This window comes from Vombatus ursinus, unplaced genomic scaffold (genome assembly GCF_900497805.2).
Source record: "Vombatus ursinus unplaced genomic scaffold, bare-nosed wombat genome assembly UNPS02014772.1, whole genome shotgun sequence".
Classification (NCBI taxonomy): Eukaryota; Metazoa; Chordata; class Mammalia; order Diprotodontia; family Vombatidae; genus Vombatus; species Vombatus ursinus.
Genome location: NW_020954550.1, coordinates 14,735,291 through 14,754,332, shown reverse-complemented (window position 1 = coordinate 14,754,332; position 19,042 = coordinate 14,735,291). Strand labels below are relative to the sequence as shown.

Below are 19,042 nucleotides of genomic sequence, written 5' to 3'. Positions count from 1 at the left end.
GCTGCCGCCGCCGCCGCCGCTGCCGCCGCCGCCGCCGCCGCCGCCGGGGCGGCCGTGGGGGCCGGCGGGGCCGGGGACAGCGGCGACGAGACCCGGCTGCCTTTCCGCCGGGGCATCGCGCTGCTGGAAAGCGGCTGCGTCGATAACGTCCTGCAAGTCGGTGAGTCACAGGACAAATATGCCATTCACTCCCCGTCCGTCGGTCCGCCCGCCCGTCAGTCCGTCCGTCCGTCCGTCTGTCCGCCCGTCGCCCCCCGCCCCCCCCCCCAGCATCCGCCTCCCGTGCCTCCCCCTCCCCCCTCTCTGCTCTCTCCGTCTGCCTGCTTCTTCCCCAGCCCCCTTCTCTTGCAGGCACCCCCCACCCCCAGCCTTGTCTCCACCGTCACATCCAGTCCCCTCGAATGAATCCAGACGATAATAAAAAGATTGCACTTCCTCTTTCCCTCCCGTCTCTCAACCCCGCACCCCAACTCCAGATCTCTTCCCTACACACACCACCCCCTCCTTTAGTTTTCGCCGAGATCGGGGCAACAGGAGTGGGAAATGAATCAGCAAGAAGAGACCCACTTGAAGGGGTGGGTGGGTGTTGTTTTCTCTCTTTTTTTCTCCCCTTCTCCCTGAAGAGGGCTTTTTTCTAGGGGTGAGGGGGGTTATCTGGACAAAGAGAGGCTTTTTTTTGTAGGGCAGCAGTACCCCCTTCGCGTGGTGTGGGGTGCGTGGTGTGAGTGTGTGTGTGAGTGTATGTGTGTGCGTGTTGGGGGGGGGTTCAATCTGCAGCAGACAATGCAGCGAGCAGGCTGATCCCGGGGCGGCTGCTGCCGCTGTCCTCTCTTTCTTTCTCTTCTCCCCCTCCTGCTCACCCTCCCCTCCCTCCTCCGTTCTTCTTCCCCCCAGTGATTTGAGGGGAGGGGGAATACATTTCCATGCTCTTGAGCGGATGGTCCTCTCCGGGGCTGCCGCGGGTGAGCCGGGGGATGGATGGATGGCTCCGGGGCTGCTGCGGAGAGAAAAGGCGGAGGCTCCTCCAGTTGCCTTGGGATTTAACTGTTTTCTCTCTTCTCCAGAACCAGCAGCAAAAAAAGGGGGTGAGGAGGGGGCGAGGTGGTCTCCCCCTCGCTAGACTCTTTCTCTTGTCTCCTTTCTTTCACCCTCTTCCAGAGAGATCTTTTCTCTTTCAGTTTAAAAGCCCCTGAATTAATTAGAGTGTGTGTCCCGTAAATAAACAGGTCCGAAGATTCTTTTTTAGATTTAATATGTTTGAGATGGCTGTTTGTTTTATAGGGGTGTGTGTGTTTTCTCTTCTGTTTTTGTTTGAGATGGGTGGTCAGATTATATTTTTATTAGTGTGCGTTAGAGACCTGGTGGTGAGCAGGGGTTTCTCTTTCCCCCCACTTTGAGCTCAGCCTTGTCCCTGGACAGATTTCTCTGGACGCTCCAGTTTCTTCCCTTCTTCCCCTTTGGTCCAACCCCCTCTGGCTATATTTGCCCACTGCTCATCTTCCATAGCGGTGGGGCAATTCCTCTTGAGGGAGGATGAGGAGGGGCATCTGACACTTTGTTCTCTTTTTCATGTTTGTGTCCTTTTCAGTTTTCTGTCACCCTTCGAAAAGGGGAAAGCAAACAAAAGCGTCTCTTTATTTCTTTTCAGTGCTTGTAAAATAGAAGAGATTTGACAAAGGCAGAAGGGCTTGTGATTTAAAGCTACACAACCCCTTTCTCTGATAGTCCCTGGGAGACCCTTTTAAACTCTGTATTTGAGAAAAGCTTTTCTCTGTTCTCTTCTCCACCCCCAACCCCCTTCTCCCTCCCGTCCAGCTCTGTTTCTGTTCAGTGGATAGAGGGACTTGGACAGAAACAAATAATTTTATAATTGAAATCCTATCCTCCCCTCTCCTAAATAATAGACATTTCTCCCCCTCTTTTGTCATAGATTATGTGAAATGGTAAGGACTAAAGGCTATCAAAGGAAATCTGGATAGGGTTTGCACTTTTTACCTTTGCTTTGGAGTATAACTTTTTCTTTTATTTCTAGTATTTTATTTCTTTCACACTAAGAAAATTAAGTTTTGTTTTAAATCCTGTAGGCTATAGGTACTTAATTTGAATTCTAAATGTAATCTGCAAATGTTAATTTCTGTCTGGCCATTTATTTTCCACAGACTGCCTCCAATGTTGCCTTATTTAAAGTCTCCGTACCTTCTGCCTTGGGCGTTTGAGGCTATCTAGCTTCTTTTGATGTAGTTAATGTTCTCTCAGATTTTACTTTTTACCTATTTTCTGCCAGTTTGAAAAGGTTGAAGTACATCTATGGTTTCCCAGGGGTGGCAAAGAAGCTTTTTTAATTTTTTTTAAAGTCTTGGTTGGCAATGTTAAGGGTTGGGTTTTTTTTTTTTTTTTTTTGCCTGTGCTTGACTCTGCTTGCAAGCAATGAGGAATGACAGGAGTGCACATAGGGAGGGTTTCTTGGCTGATTGCATTTAAGCAAGGAATTCACTGTGAAAATAAAGCCAAGGGGCGATAAATAAAAGATGCAATCTTCTGTAGGAGACAGACACACAGCGTGGGCTTTGCTTGCTTTCAGCAGTGGAAAGAGGCCTTGGTGAGTAGTTGTAAAAGAAAATAGTAACTTTTTTGTGTAGTCTTAAAAGGGGAGGGAGCCATTGAGTGATTTTGGGTACAGTAGATGTGAAGAAATGTTACGCATTTAATACAGTTCAAGTGTTGACCACCACCTCTGGAATACTTAATACATATCAAACAAGTACTGTATAAATTGTGGAAAATGTTCTTTTTCTCCTTCTGAGTTGTGCCAGTTTTCTTAACTTCCAAGTTGTATTACTTGTTGTGCCAGTCAAGTTAGAGATCTTGGGCTACTACACATCTTGACAGTTGGCAATATGAAATATAAACTTGTTACGACTTTGGGTGGGGGACTAAGAGTGCAGGTTAACGATAGAATTCAATTTAAATTATGGTTTGGCTCATGTTTAAGCATATGTATGATAAATAAGGGATATTTGTCAAGGTGAGTGTTTCTGTTGTGGAACTTGTTCTCACTTTCAATTTCAAAGCCAATTTACAGAGCTTAGTTCTTTTATTGGAAGAGGTAAAGATTAAAGCCATTTCTAGATACAAAATTTCAAATTGGATTTTACGTTTATGTAACAGTGGTGACTAAATAAAAAATTTTAAATTACATGCAGGAATTTTGTTTTCCTGGATTTTTAATTCAGAGTTATACAACAGGAGAGATACATTTTGTGGAAGAATTACACTGAGTTGTAGGAATTGAGTGATGAATTTTCTACATAAAACAAATCTAATATTTGGTGTATTGGACTGAATTTATTATAAAACTTACATAAGAATTTCCATTGTCATGTGAATTGATGGGCAGGTTTTTTGTGCTGAGGTTTCATACATTTATCTGACTCAATCGAAAAAATTAAAAATTTTATCTTTTGAATTTAGTATTATCAGATGTGTAGTGCTTAAAGCAAAACATTTCATCAACTGGTTATAGAACAGTAGTTGAAAAGGCCTGGACTGCTTTACAAAACAACCCCATATTTTCAGTTCTTTGAATTGGAGAAACCGCACCAAAGTTGGGAAGAACTGTATTCAAATTCTACTTTACCTTCTTATCAGCTGCGTATGGCTGTGGGCAAGTCTCTTAACTTACTTAGGCCTCAGTTTCCTTACTTGTAGAATGGGGGAAATAGTACTTCCTTCTTTGAGTTGTTTTAACATATATATTTAAAGTCCAAATAAGCCTTAAACTATAGAAATGCCAACTATTCTTATTAAATGCTATTTTGAAGGCTTAATATGAATATCATGACTGCCATTAAATAACTGATGCAGAACACTTAAAAATCTGAACAATCCCTGCTTCTCTTCTTCCTCGGTATGTATAGATCCTTCTTATTCAGAAATCACACTGTTTTGATTTGTGTCTGACTGGCAGATTAAGCTGCAAGACTAGAGTTTGTGGCCTCCCTCTCTTTATTCCCCCAGAAGAGAATGAAGTACATCAATCCTTAATTGGAGTTATTTACTTGACAGTCGTTAAGTAGGGACAGTGGGTAGTGCTAGGATGGAGCGTTAGAAGACTGGGAGCCAGCGTAGTATGAACCCAGGCAATTAGCTAGCTGTGTGACCCTGGGCAGGTAGGTCACTTAGCTTTTATATACTTGGGGGGCTTAATTATAAAATAGTTAATGAACTGAAACAGACAGTACCTCTAAGCCATTGAAATTTAAGAATTCTCTTTTAGGTTGAACACTTTAGTAAGAAGATTTGATTGTAAAAATACTTAAATAAATGTGTCCTGTTTATTGCTGATTGGTAACATTAATTTTGAAACCAGTATTCCGTAGATAGCATTAATAGTTATTATTTTGACACAAACTTTGTTTTTTAATCAGTAATAAAGTGCTTTGTTGTGGATGATAACTAAGAACACTAAATCCTAAAATTAACCAAATTTGTATTTTTCATTGCTTTTTTGGGGGAATTGAGAATATTAGTTGCCTTGTACTCTTGGATCCAGTGACATTGACTTGCTTGCTGTTCCACTAACAAGACCCCTCCACCTTCTGGCTCCAGTCATCTTCTCTGGCTGGAGTGCTCTGCCTTTTCATTTCTGCTTCCTAGCTTCCAGCTAAAATCCCATATTCTAGAGGAAGCCTTTCTCAATCCCTCTTAATTTTAGTGCCTGCCTTCCTTTTACTTAATTTCTATTTGTCCTGTGTATAGCTTGTTGTTTATATTTGTTTGCTTGTTGTCTCCCTCATTAGATCCCGATCTCCTTGAGGACAGGGATGGACTGTCTTTTACCTGTTTTGTATCCCTGGGCTTAGCACAGTGCCAAGCACATAGGTACTTAATAAATGCTTATTGACTGATTACTTAAATTTCAATTCATCAAGAATTTGTTGAGCATTGCACTGTTCCGATGAAATGAAGGGGTGGATGGAGTTAACAAATATGTGTCAAGTGAAAAATTTGAAAGTTCTTTGGGTGCCTTGATTAGCAGTGGTTCACAGTGCAGTTGAGAAAGCCTAGACTTTTGGAGACTAGGTTATTTTTTTCTAGCCAAAAAGTTTTATTAAAAAGTTGAATTTTCAGTAATAGAATGTGGAATTAAAGATCTCTGCCCTTTCAAAAATCTTAATTTCTTGCCATACCTGGTGTAAGTATGAATAGCACACATTTGGTATGAGAAAGAAAAAGCTACCCCACGGACTTTGACGTCAAGTTGATCTATAGGCCAAGTGCACTCACTGTGCTTTGAATTTCATCCCTTTTGCAGATGTGAGGCTTTGTTATCTTTTTGAAACATCAGCATGCGTGCATTGAAAAAGTGAGTATTGAAATTGTTAAAGTGTGTATACATATTTTTTTCTTTCAGCAAAAATACTTTAATTTTTTAAACATAAATTAGTGAATAATGTAGTTAATTTCTAGAACTAGCATTTGAACCAACACACAATGCTTTGGGCATAGTTGGCATTCTAATCATTTGTTTTGATTAAGAGAACCTGTAAGGATGTCTATACTTATTTTTCTTGGGGATGATCCCTTTACTTGACAGGTACAATTCAATTAACAGCTACATTTGAACTCTGAATATTTCCTCTAGAAAGTAATAAACCAATGGGTCTAGTTTTTAAAACAACAGCAACAAAACCCAAACGTAAAGGATTTAGTTTAAGAATAAGAGATTAAAGGCACTAACAGTATTTTCAGTGAGTAGAGTGGCAGGCCAAGGAATGACAACAGTCTTTTTATTTTTTTTTTTCCCCTTGCTTGATCTGGTCTCTTGGATATATGAAGATTGGATTTTTGCATAATTGTAGAAGAATTGGTTTTTCTTTTTTATATATTGGCCCACCAGTCCATTAGTTTTCTTTATTAAGAAGGAAAAAAAGTAGTCTTGGACATTTTATTTCTCAGGAGTGATTTCTGGTATGTGAGAAAATTAATTCTGGTTGGAACCAGGGAATGAGAAAAAGATTTTTTTGGGATGTGTATCGGATTTGAACTGCTTTTGACCTTGAAGTCTGCTTATTTTTGCCACCCTTGAGAAGCCAAGAAGGTTCACATCTTTTTTTTTTTCCTCTGAAAGTAGGTGATGAAAAGTTACTATGATTTCTAGAAATTTATATCATGGAGATTTGAAAGGTAACTGTAAATTGATTTAACTTTAGTCTATTACTATTGGAAAAACAATCTAAACAAGAACTTAATTTTCCTAGTTTTAAGCTTTTTGACATAAACATCTCAGTATTGATCTCAGAATGAGATATAGAGGGAATAAATTTGTTTTTTAAATGTTAAAGAATCCCCATTTGCCTTGAGAATGCCACTGCCAAGTGGTTTGCTCAGAGAAGATAATAGGTATCTGTTCCTTTCTTATAAAGTGGTATTTAAAATTTTGAGTTTAGTGTGAAGAAATCCTTGTAGTGGATTAAAAAAAAGTAGTTATATGAGATTAAAAAACTGATATCACAGTTGCCTGTAGAGAACTCTGTTTTCTGCTGAGAATGTGCTTTGGCCATATCTTTTGGTTCTTTATAATTAAGATATTTCCTTTATCAAGAAAGTATAGATTAACTAAATCCTGACAAATAATATCATAAATACCTTATTATTTAAAGTGACTGTGGGTTAACTATTTTTAGATCAGATTTTAATAATAGAGTTCTGTATAGATATCTAATTTTTAATAAAAGTTTTATTCTTGTGATTGTTCTTGAGTGATACCTAGTTGTTTTAGTAGCTGAATTTCTCCCTCTATCCCTAGATATTTGACTTTTAAGAAATAATTAGGAAAAGACAGTAATTTAATCAAATCACATTAAGTTTGTAGATAATCTGATCAAATTGTAATGATCCCTGTATAAGTATACATGTCCCATTTCTTTTTAAAGAAAGTATATTGAAATCTGATAGGATGTGTTTATGATCATTATTCTTGTAGAAGTATTGGATAATCTTAGGATTCCAGTATAATTAGACCCTTAATTACAATATTGGATTGTGTTAGAAGGATTTTTCTAAGTTTTTAAATTATAAAATATGAAGTATTTCTGATCAACGTTTTAGTCTTATGCTAAGTAATTTGTGTTTAAGTATAATACTAGCATTATACATACTAGTATAAAAATACATGATTTTAAGAATAATTTTGTACTGATTTCAGTAGGTAAATCAGAAACTCATTTAATAGATTAATGTGCTGAAAATTTAGGTAACTTGCCTCCTTATCTTGATTTGTTTAACAATCTAGCCCTTTCTATAAAGCATTTTTTGTTGTTAATTTTCATCATACCTCTAGTGTAGGAAAAATTTGTAAGGAAAATAACAAAATTATTTTATGGAAATAGATTTTTACATTTTTACTCATTTTAAAATTCATTTCAGGTCAGTATAAGTGTAAGCTGTTGGTGATAAAAAAAATTAAACAGTATCTGACTTTAAGGGATTAACATTTTACTGGAATGAACCCTAAAAATGATTCCTAATTCATTAAAGTGGTTGAAGTCTATTTGTATTTTGCTTTATCTCATGATTTTAGATATTTGGCAGAATTTTTTAATATCAGCCACAAACTTTCAAATTGTGTTTTGAATTTGGCTTTAAAAACTTCGTACTTTACAACTTATAAGTATGTATGTATTTTGTAGCCTGTATCTATATGCAGTTTACAATCTCTACATACATGTTTATGTACACATAAAAATAATATACTTATTATTACTTATGTATAGCATAGTAATACATATAGTGTAGTACACATGTAGTAATATGTATATATTACTTATTTTGGTATGTGTATATAAACGTGTGTGTGTGTATGTGTGTGTACACACACATACACACACACACAGAGCTAAGTGGTACAGTGGATGGAGCACAGGACTTTGTGTCAGGAAGACCTGAGTTCCCATTCAACCTCAGACACATATTAGCTGTGTGACCCTTGGCAAATTACTTAACTCTATTTGCCTCAGTTTCCTCATCTGTCAGATGAACTAGAGAAGGACATGGCAAAGCACTCCAGTATCTTTTCTAAATAAATCTCAAGTGAGATCAAGAGGAGTTGGACGTGACTGAACAACAATAGATATGTATTACTTATTTATACATGTGTGTATAAACACACATTTGCTTTTGAATAGTGTCATGAAATAGATCACATAAGAATTATGACTGCTTGGAATGCAGTTGGCTGTTTGAATGTTGTCTAGTAACTTGTACTTTTTCAGGTCCTTGTTTTGATTGTACTTTTCCCTACTCTTTCTTTTATTAGTTTATTTTATGTATATATTTTGATGTACTGATTTATTTGGCCTCATAGCCTTAGTGACCTGACTTATTTCTCTCTATTTTTCTTTTGCTGTGTGAAATTTGGGCTCTCATCCTCTTCACAGTGTCACTTGAATGAGATTTTTGTCATGGCTTTCTGCTTAGTGGCAGTCGCCTCTAAATCTTCTAGTATATTGCTCTTTGTGTTTGCTCTTTGCTTTAAGTCAGTTTTAGGATAGTTGATCATAACCATTGACTCAAATTGTATTTCATTTGTCATTTGGTGAAGGACCTTCAACTTTGGAGTATGGTTTTGCGAATGGGTGTAAAATCTGACCTGTTTTGTTGTCTTCATGTAGAAACTTTCCTTTCCTTTTTTTTTTTAAACCAGGAGGTTCTTTTTGTAAGCTTAACTAGATATTGATATGCATCTGTGAAAGCATTATTATAGTAAATTAAGTTGGGAATTTGAGTTATCAGGCCTTTAAAAAAAGTTACCATTCAAAAAATTATGAATGAAAAACATCAAGTGCTTTCTGTGTTTTAGGCATTGTTATAACACTTCTTGTTGCGTGTGATGAGTACATTTGACAGTCTGGGAAGGAACTGGTGGTATCTGCGCAGTGACTGAGAGTCTGACATTAATTGGAAGAATTCAGCAGGACTTGTCAGTAAACATAAACCCTAGCTAGTAGACTAAAGTTGATCAGATAAATCAAAAACTCATTTAATGAATTAATGTGCTGAAAATTCAGGTGACTTGCTTTCTTGTTCTGCTTTATTTAACAATCTGTCTGTTTCCATAAAGCGTTTTTCTTTGTTAATTGGTGTCTGACCTCTCATGTGGGAAAATTATATGGAAAATAATACCTAGAATGATTCTGTGGAAGCAAGCTTTACACTTTTATCCCTTCCCTCTATCTTTAGCTAATTTTACAAGCAATCACTTAGGACATACTGGATTTTATTAGTAAAATGATGAGTGACAGTAACCTGAACTCTTATGGACAGTTGTATGAGTTTATGTAATGCCTTATATGCAGCTGCCTGCCCTTGCACCAGCTTGGGTCATTCTTCTTGGTAGGATCCCTTGATACTAGAAACAGTCTTTTACCTGAGGAGTTGCCTGTAACTGGGGAAAAAAAGTTTTTATGTTATTGCAAATTTCACCATTCCTACTTTTTCATGTCACTGAAGTACAGATAAGGACTAATTTAACAAGTATTTATGAAGTGTCTACTAAGTGTCAGTCACCGACCCAGGTATATAATGTAAAAAATAAGTCTCTGCCCTGAAGAAATGGGCAGCTAGGTGGTGCAGTAGATAGAGCGCCAGACCTGGAGTCAGGAAGATCTGAGTTCATATTCAGCCTCAGATGCATACTAGCTTTGTGACCCTGGGCAAGTCACTTAATCCTGTTTGCCTCAGTTTCCTTGTCTGTAAAATGAGCTGGAGAAGGAAACTCCTTCTCCAAACCACTCCAGTGTCTTTGCCAAGAAAACCCCAGATAGGGTCACGAAGAGTCAGACATGACTAAAATGACTCGACAACAAAAACCTTCAAGAAGCTTAATTTACTTTATGTGTGGGGAGGCAACATGTTCCTAGATTTAAAATAAATACTAGGTAATTTTTTTGGGCTGGGGGAGCACAAGCACCTGGTGAGGTGCCCAGGAAAGGCCTCATGTAGAGGGTGGCATTTGATCTGAGCTTAGAAGGAAACTAGGGATTCTAAGAACATAGTGGGGAGGGAGGGAAAGAGGGAAGGCATTCTCAGGTGCAAACCAGCCTTTGTGAAGCGTGAAGGCATGCAGATGGGAGCTGGAATGGCGTGCTTGAGGCAGAATGCCCATTACCTTATTCATCCTGTTTCCTTTCTTTGGTAAAAAATTTTGTGGTAACTTCCAACTTCTTAAACACTTCTAATTTTACATTCCATATAGTTTAATATACACACATATTAGAAGTATATACATACTTTCTATATCACATGAACAGTTTCTTTTCTGATATCTTCAGTCCAGTGACATTTGCTAAATTTCATCAAGATTTTAGTTATAACTTTGGACTGGTAGTAGATCTGAGGTTTAGAACGGTCAATCCAAGGATTTAGTGATTGGGAATAGAGTTAAGTTTAAGGGCAGAAGAAGAGGGAGGCTTTTATTACCTGTCTTGTGTTCAGAGGGAAGAGAAAGGTAAGAATTCTGCACTGATAATGCATATTGATTCTCTTCCTCTTATTTATTCCAATCTCAGGGAAACAGAACTGGGATCAGAAAGATCTGTGTATTCCAGCTGCTACTCCAGGATTTATTTTTAGCCTGGCCCTGAATCAAATTGGCATGAAGCCAACAGTGGCACGAGGCCAGATAGTGTAGGGATGATGGCACATTTCATAAACCTAAATTTTTTAGATATCAAACTAAACTCCTTTAGGTTCTGTACCCACGATATTCCACATTTTACGATACCTTCTGTTGAGAGAGTTAGAGATCCAGACCTAACTTTGGCCCTAACTCGTAGTAAGAAGGGCTGGACATATGTGAAGGTTGTTATCGGAAGCACCATCGATATAGTGGAAGGAGCACTGTCTCTGGAGTTAGGGGACCTGAATTCATAACCTGTCTCTCACACTTCCCATGTGATTTCTGGCAAGTCACTTTAATCTCACTTTTCTCATCTTCTTGGCCATTTTATCACTCTGCTGCCTACATTCCTGCCATTACCGTCATCTTCTTATCCATCCCCCTTGCGACTTTGGATTCTATCCCTGCACCCCTAGTCCTGATAGATGGGCTTTCACCTTGTCATGCCTGGAACCAGACCACTTGTCACTTCCTGGCCATCTCATCACCATGCTGTCTCCACTCTGGCTATCATCCTTATCTCCTCCTATTCCTCTTCCTTCCCAAAACCCTTGCCCCCGACCTCAGACTCTGCTCCTGGATCTTTTGGTTCAGACAGGTAAGATTTTACCTTCTTTTGCTGGGAATCAAGCCTGTAGGGCGCTTCTTGATCATTTCCACACCATGCAGCCATTTATTCCCCCACCTTTCCGTTTCCCCTTTGGGTGTTGTCTTCCCTCCTTGGAATATATTCCCTGAGGACAGGGATTGTCTTGCTTGTTCATATAGAGTGCCTTGCACATACTCAATACTTAATAAATGCTCTACCTGCAAAAAAAAAAACCTGAGAGAATTGGACTAGATGGTCTCTGAGGTTCTTAATAACTCTCGACCCATGATCCAGTAATCTTAGGCAAATCACGTAAGCTCCCCGTGCCTCAGTTTCCAAACTTGTAAAATGAAGTAGTTTACCCAGATGGTACCTGAAATCCCTTCTAGCCCTAGGTCCTAGGATTCTACAATTCAGTTTAATCATTCCTTGCTGAAATTATGGACTGTCATTTTGAAACGTTTTTAGTTAAACAAATTTACTAAGTCCCTGTTATATGCACCGTATGGCATTAGTGACATTCCTGAAAGTTTAGGAAGTTCGGGAGAAGAGGAGGGAGACCTTTCTCTTGTTGTGGGCCTTCCTTCTTTTGTTGCCCATGTTCCCTGGGGGAAGACTCTTGGGTGCTGTCTGTGCAGCTTCCATCTGTGCCGGGGCAAGCAGCCTCTGCCTCTCGCTGCCAGCCTGATCTCCCTCTCAAGATGGGATGAGCTTTTGGTGGGGAGAGGAGCCACCTTCTCTGACCTTGGGTCTTCTGTCTCCTGCTTCATGGGTTTGACTTCCATTTTCTAGCTGCTATGTGTCTCCTGACTAATCTTCAGCCTTTAAATGGAAGTGAAATGAAACAGACCTCTCATCTGACTGTGTGCTTTCCATTTCGTTGCTGCACTTGTCTCCTGTCTGATGTCTAGTCTCCTCTGGGAAGAGAACTGGTGCATTCTATTCAATGATGAATATTCTCATACCTGATCATAATGTACACATCTAAGTGATTCAAAACCCTTGTAGTAGGTTATCATGAAAACCGCATTCTCCATTCCTCACTCGCTAATTGCTTATTCCCTTTCCCTTCAACCCTCTCACCTCAAAGTCACAAGCAAACACCACTCTGCAGCTTCCATTGTGCCCTTTGGAACATAGGCAACAAACTTCCTTTCATCTTAAATCTTTTACTCTCTCACTCCTTCCATCTTCTAAGCAGTCACCAAGATCTGGCTTCTCCATGGCTTCTCTGGCTACCCTTTCCATTACTGACTGCACCCTCACTCATTCCCCTTGGCTCAGGGATAGAGGTGGGGGAGTTGGAATACTTTCAGGTTCTCTTCCTACCTCCATCACTCAGTAACTTTTCTCCTTTAAGGTTCATTCAGTTCATATCTACAACCAATTTAGAATCCTGGTAGCTGTATATAGGCATACAGGTCATTTCCCTTCCTCAAGTTTGGTATCTGGATCACAGTTTTCCTCTTCTTTTCAACTCCTGCCTTAATAGGAGGGGACTACAACAGATGTCTTGACTCTCCCACATTCACCCTAACCATTCAGTACTTCAGCCTACTTGTTTCCTGTGACCTATTCCTCTGTATTACCTCAGCCACACACAGAGATGGTCCTTGATTTTGCCCTCGCCAATAAATGCATTACCTCTGTGTTGAAGAATTTTTGAATTCCCCTTGTCTGACCATAACCTAATAACTTTCCACCTCTCTCTCTGTCTTCCCTCACTTTCAGCTACTCTTCATTCACAGAATAACCTTGACCCCTCAGTTTTCTCCCAGGGCATCATCCCTGCACTAACCACTCTCTCCTCTTTTCCCATCCTGGTCCTTTGTTGAGCCATTTTAACTCTTCACAGTCCTCTCCTCTCGAGGTCCTGGCCTCCTTATCACATTGCTGATTGTACTCCACCAAACCTCAACCTTGGATGACTCTCACCATTGACTGAAACCTTTGCTCCTATGTATATGCTGCTGAATGAAGGTGGAGAAAATCACCTACCTCATTGTGGGCCCTCATTGCTGCTAGGCAAGCCTTCTCTACTTTCCTTATAAGTTTATTATTCTACTCTCTACAGCAACTTTTTCAAAATGTTTCATTCCTCCTCAAACCTCCCATGGTTCACTCTTTCCCATTCCTCTCAGCTGATTACCTTGCCTCACAGTTGACAGGAAAAATTTATGCCATTCACCATGAGCTCTGTCCTCTCTTTTCTTCTTCATTTCATTATTCATCATTTGCCACCATCTCTTCCTTTACCCTTGAATCACATGAAGAGATGGCTAACTCCCTGTACAAGAACTCCCTACTCCTGTCTCCTACAACAAATTCCTCAGTCCACCCACTCCGCCCCATCATCTCCACTCTATCATGGATCTTTATTCTCTCCCTGTCTACTGGCTCCTTCTCTACGGCCTCCAAACATGCCCCATTTTCAAAAAACCCTCCCTTGCTCCTTCCAAAGCTGCTAACTATCATCCTATGTTTCTTTTGTCCTTTCTGGCTAAACTCTTTGAGAAGGTTGTTTACAATAGGTGCCTCTCCACCTTCCTCTCACTTTTTTTCTCAACTCTTCACAATCCAACTTCCAATCTCATTATTCCACTGAAATTCTCTCCAAAGCTACCGGTGATCTTGCCAGATCCAATGACCTTTTCTCAATTCTCATTTTTCTTGACCTCTCTATAGCCTTTCACCCTGTCATCACCCTCTTCTTGGCACATGACTTTCTTCTGCTTCTCCTTCTGCTTAGAAAATTGCCTCTTCTCACACTCCTTTGCTGGATTTTCATCCAGGTCACACCTTCTAACCGTAGGTGTCCAACAAAGTTCTGCCCTGGGCCCTCTTCTGCCTCTCTACTTCTTCTCTTGGTGATCTCGTCAGCTCCCATGGATTAAAATCATCTCTCTGCTGGTGATTGTCATTTACCTTTCCTGCCCTAACTTCTCTGCTGATCTCTAACCTTGAATCTCCAACTTTCTTTTAGACACATAGAGCTGGATGTCCAATAGACAGATGTCCATTGGACTCAGCATAGCCCAAACTGAGCTCATTATTGTTCCCTCTACATTTTCCCCTCCCCTCCCCACTTACCTGTCATTGTCCAGGATGCCACTATATTCCCAGTCTCCTAGACTTGGAGTTCTTTACTCACTATTTCTTAATGCTCTGCCCTGCCCCCCATCCCCTTTGTTGTCAAGGCCTGTCCTGTCGATCTTCTCTTGGACACTGCCATAACCTTTGGTTCAGGCCCTCACCCTGTCACGTTTGCACAATTGCAATAGCCTATTGGTTGGTGTTTCTGTCATAAGTCTCCCCACTCCAGACCATTCTTCACTCAGCCATCAAAGTGATTTTCTTGAAGCTCAGGACTGACCACAGAACCCTCATACTCAGTGAACTCCAGTGGCTTCCCACCTTATCATCTTCAGGATCAAATACAGAATTCTCTGTTTGGTGTTCAGCGCCCTTCATAATCTCGTACCTTCCTGACCCCCTCCCCCCAAGTTTCCAGTCTTTTTATACTTTATTTCTCAATCCAGTAACACTGCTACCTGGCTGTTCCACAAACAAGACATTACATCTCTGCCTCCTGGCATTTTCTCTGGCTGTCCCCAATGCCTGGAATGCTCTTCTTCCTCATCTTTGCCTCATGGCTCACCCTTTTTGTTTTTGTTTTTCATCCAAGTCCCAACTAAAGTCCCATCATCTTCCAGAAACTTTTCCCAGCCCTCTTAATTTGAATGCCTTATCTCTTAGTTATTTCTTATTTTTTCTGTATATAGCTTGCTTTGTATATATTTGTTTGCATATTATCTTTTCCATTCGATTGTGAGCTCCTTGAGGGCGGGGAGTATCTTTTCCCCCTTTTCATATCCCCGGCACTTAGCACAGTGCTTGGCACATAAAAGGCATTTAATAAATACTTATTGACTGACTGACTGCTCTGACAAACTTTATGTCTACGATATGGCAAAGGACATAAACTTAAAAAGAGCCTAATTGTTATATTCTGTGGTTTATCTAGTCCGTTATTGTTGTTAATAACAGTAACATTTTTATAAATTAAATATATTATGAGAAAAATACTTTGTTAAATAAGTAAAAATACTTTGCCTTACACAATTATTATTGTTATTGTTATTATCTTTATTCCCACACCTGTGATTTTTTATATGGAAATTTCCTCCACCAACACAGATTGGCAGCTCATCTATAGCCTAGAGTTACCTAAGGTGGGAACTGAGAGGTTAGAATACCTGCCCATGGTCACACGGCTAGTTAGCGTTGGAAGCTGGGCTTGGAGTCAGGACAGCCTGGACTTTCTTACTCTGCCAGGCTACTTTTCATTGTTAATATTATTAAAGAACTGGCTGACGTGATGGTTGAAGCACTCCCACTGAAAAATAGTTTGGAGAATGGAAAAGAGACCACAGAATTCAAGAAAGGCAAAGGTCCCAGTTTTCCCCAAAAATGAAAGAGAAAAATGGATTGTGTAGACTACAGGCCAGTGAACTTGAAGATTGTAGAATTTCTTGTTAAAGGGATGGTTAATGAACATCTAAAATAGAAGCACTGATCCAAAGTGAATTTGCCTGGCTTCCTTGAGCACAGGTCATGCTAGCCTATTCTTATTCCTCCCACCCCGTACCCCATTTTTTGACAGGGTAACCTAGTAAATCAGAGGCATAATGCCTACTCATTATGTGTTTGTAACCTAGATTACAGCAAAGTGTTTTATAGTTTCTCAAAGTTATCACACAGGATTTGTCCATGTTTTCAAAATCAGAGGTCCTTTCTGAATATGGAGGAATATTCTTTAAGCGTGACTGTACTAGACATGGCCTCCGAGCTCCCTTGCCAACTCTGACCCTGGTAGTATGTGAGATATGTAGATCTGCTAACCTTCATCTTATAATTCAAGAAAGTGAAGTTGGGTGACATGCCTAAAGGTCACATAGCTACTAAGTGTTGGAGCCATCAAGAGATGTGGAGTTTTCACATTATTTCTGATATGCTTTGAATGGTAGAATTTAGAGTTAGAATGGACATTAGAGATCCTCTCATCTTTTATAAATAAGGCCACTGAAGCCTTGAGAGTTGTGGTAACTTGCCCAAGGTCACCATGCTAGGAAAGGATTCAAACCCACCCATGCCTTGTAAATAACAATCCAGTGTACTCTCCAGGTTTTGGATCATGAATTAATGTCATACTTGTCCTGTGAACACACATCATTTTCTGCAGCTGTTGGTGTGCCCGTTGCTTACGCAGTGATTGGCTCTACATCTTAGGTGTGGTTCATGCTGCAGCTATAAGTTCAAACAATTAAAAAAGACTTGCCTTTTCTTCTTAGAAGCAGTTGTTTATTAGTTTGATATTTAGTTAATATCCACTTGTAGGTTCGTTCTGTGCAATACTCTATGAGTTTGTATATGGTAGCTACTGTATTGTTCATTCTCTTGAAATAAGGGAATACAAAAAACTTTGAGTATTATTATTGATTGATTGCACTTTTCATGCAAAATATGCCAGGTTTATTCTTGAGCAGATTAAAAACTGTTGATCTATTTTTTTTTGTGAAGAGGTTTTGGGAAAGTAAAGCACATGTGTGGTCTGTTCACTCTTTCTAAAGCATTATATATATAAATGAGGTTATGTTAAGAATGCATTGCAGTGTACAAATAAAGAAACAATAAGGATGATTATTATTCCCTTAACCAATACATGTTGATGTAATGTACTTAGGTCATGGGATGGCAGGATAACATTTAGTTAGCAAATTGATCTACTGACCTTTTTAAGGTAGCACACAATAATTGGCTTAAATTACTAGAAATAGAATCAAAATTGATTTTTTTTCTTCAACTTGTCTTTAAGGCATAGTTTAGATGAATTCTGCTGAATTCACTATGAAAGCAGAAAGTTCAAGATTAAGGGGACTTAGTAAAAATAGAATGATAGCCTATTAGATTGTAGAAGTGAAATGTTTTAGCCTTAATTAAAATTCTTATCTTTTAAAAGATAATTTTGTTACAGAGAGTAGTAAAATGGTCAGTTTGCATAGTGTTGCAGAAATATTTTATTTTTGATTTTGATTTGAGCCCAACAATTCCATTTATTTATTTCTACATTCATTCATTTTTTATTTTAAGATTTAATTTACCAATAATTATTGTCTGAATTAATTTTCCTTGCCTTGTTACAATAGTTCGCATTTCTAAAATAATGTAAATAGTAATGGTGATGACAGGGTCTTAGTATTAAACATTATTCTTAGTGGGAATGTCTATGATGTTTCCTGTTTACACGTAACACAAGCTCTTGGTTTGCTATTGTACTAGGGACATTGGAACACATACAGATCACCTAACAAAGAAGCATCTTGCTTTTCTGCATTCCAGGACCAAAATCTTGAACTTTTAAATAGTATAACTAGAATATCATAGGAATACCTTACCAAGTTAAACTATATTGTAAGACTCCAATGTAGTGCCATTATTGTGAAATCCAAGCTTTTTTTTTTTAGTGAGGCAGTCAGTGTTAAGTGACTTGTCCAAGGTCACACAGCTAGTATGTGTCAAGTGTTTGATCTGAGGTTGGATTTGAACTCAGGTCCTTCTGACTTCAGGGCCGGTGCTCTATCCACTGTGCCACCTAGCTGCTCCTGTGAAATCCAAACTTAAAGAAATCTTTGTGCTGTTTTAGGCTATGGTAGCTACACACAACAAATAATGCTGGAAAAATTTGTTTTTAAAAATGTTCACTTAGAATGTTAATAGGAAAGTTACTAAGTGTGTCATCATATAATTTTTATTTTAAAATCAGCTATCTAAAGTTGACCGGGAAATAGAATCATCATAGAGTGGTGGAAGGAATAACTTTGAGGGGGTTGGAACAGAAGTCTTTTTTGTAAATGAGGCCCTATGAAATGATTTGCTCCAGGGTACACAGCTGTTATGTTGTGCAGCTGGGACTCAAAATCCGTTGTCTGGTCTCCCAAGACTAGTGTCCTTGCCCACTGTGTCGAACTCTCTAGAAGAGAACAGCAGTAAGACAGAAACATAACTTCCCTGTCCTAATTGGATTAAAAACATTAAATTACTGGATAAGTCTGGCCAATGCTACTTAGGTATAATGATATGCTACATTTATAAATGGCTCTGTTAGAATTAGAGGAGTTTCCTTTAAGTCTTCATGAATCCACCCCAGCAAGACATTAGGCATTTTTGTTTAAGCTATTTTATAAACAGCAGGAAATTCCAAAGGAGTGGATTGTATTACATTTTTCTTTCAACTAGCACTATCTCAGAGGAAAATAAATCTTTTCTTGCTCTGCTTCTTTTTGTTTGTTTCAAGTATCAAAATGATCAACTTTATTCTAGTAAAGTGTTGTTTTAATGAAATCTAGTAGAATTGTATCATTGAAAATACTTTTTCCATGTTCCTTTTTTTTTTAAAGTCTTTAAACATTTTTTCCTGGTTTTATAATTTCAGTCATATTGGGGAATGGAGAATGGGACTAAGTAAGAAAGGGCTAGTGATATTAGATCATTGCAAAATTTGGTACTGAGTACTAATTAATGTCAATTGAGTTGGCATCATAAGTTTATGAAGTCTAGCTGTGGCTTTTTAAATGTGATTTTTAAAAATTTCTTAGTGATTTAGTACTTCATCATTTTAAAAAAAACAGGATTATTAAAAGGAGTAATTAGTGTTAGATCCTTTTGAAAAGATTAGGGAAATGGGAAGTAGGGGAGAAACAGAGCAAGGAAGAACA

General features: G+C 38.8%; 1 protein-coding gene across 1 annotated transcript in view; it reads left to right on the top strand.

Moving 5' to 3' along the window:
* The window catches only part of ZSWIM6 (zinc finger SWIM-type containing 6), a 209,084-nt gene that overhangs the window by 581 nt on the left and 189,461 nt on the right, over window positions 1–19,042 (top strand). Inside the window, exon 2 of the mRNA XM_027863642.1 lies at window positions 1–160. This exon is cut by the window's left edge and continues 13 nt beyond it. Coding sequence (XP_027719443.1) covers window positions 1–160 — 160 coding nt within the window. The remainder of the gene's footprint in view (window positions 161–19,042) is intronic.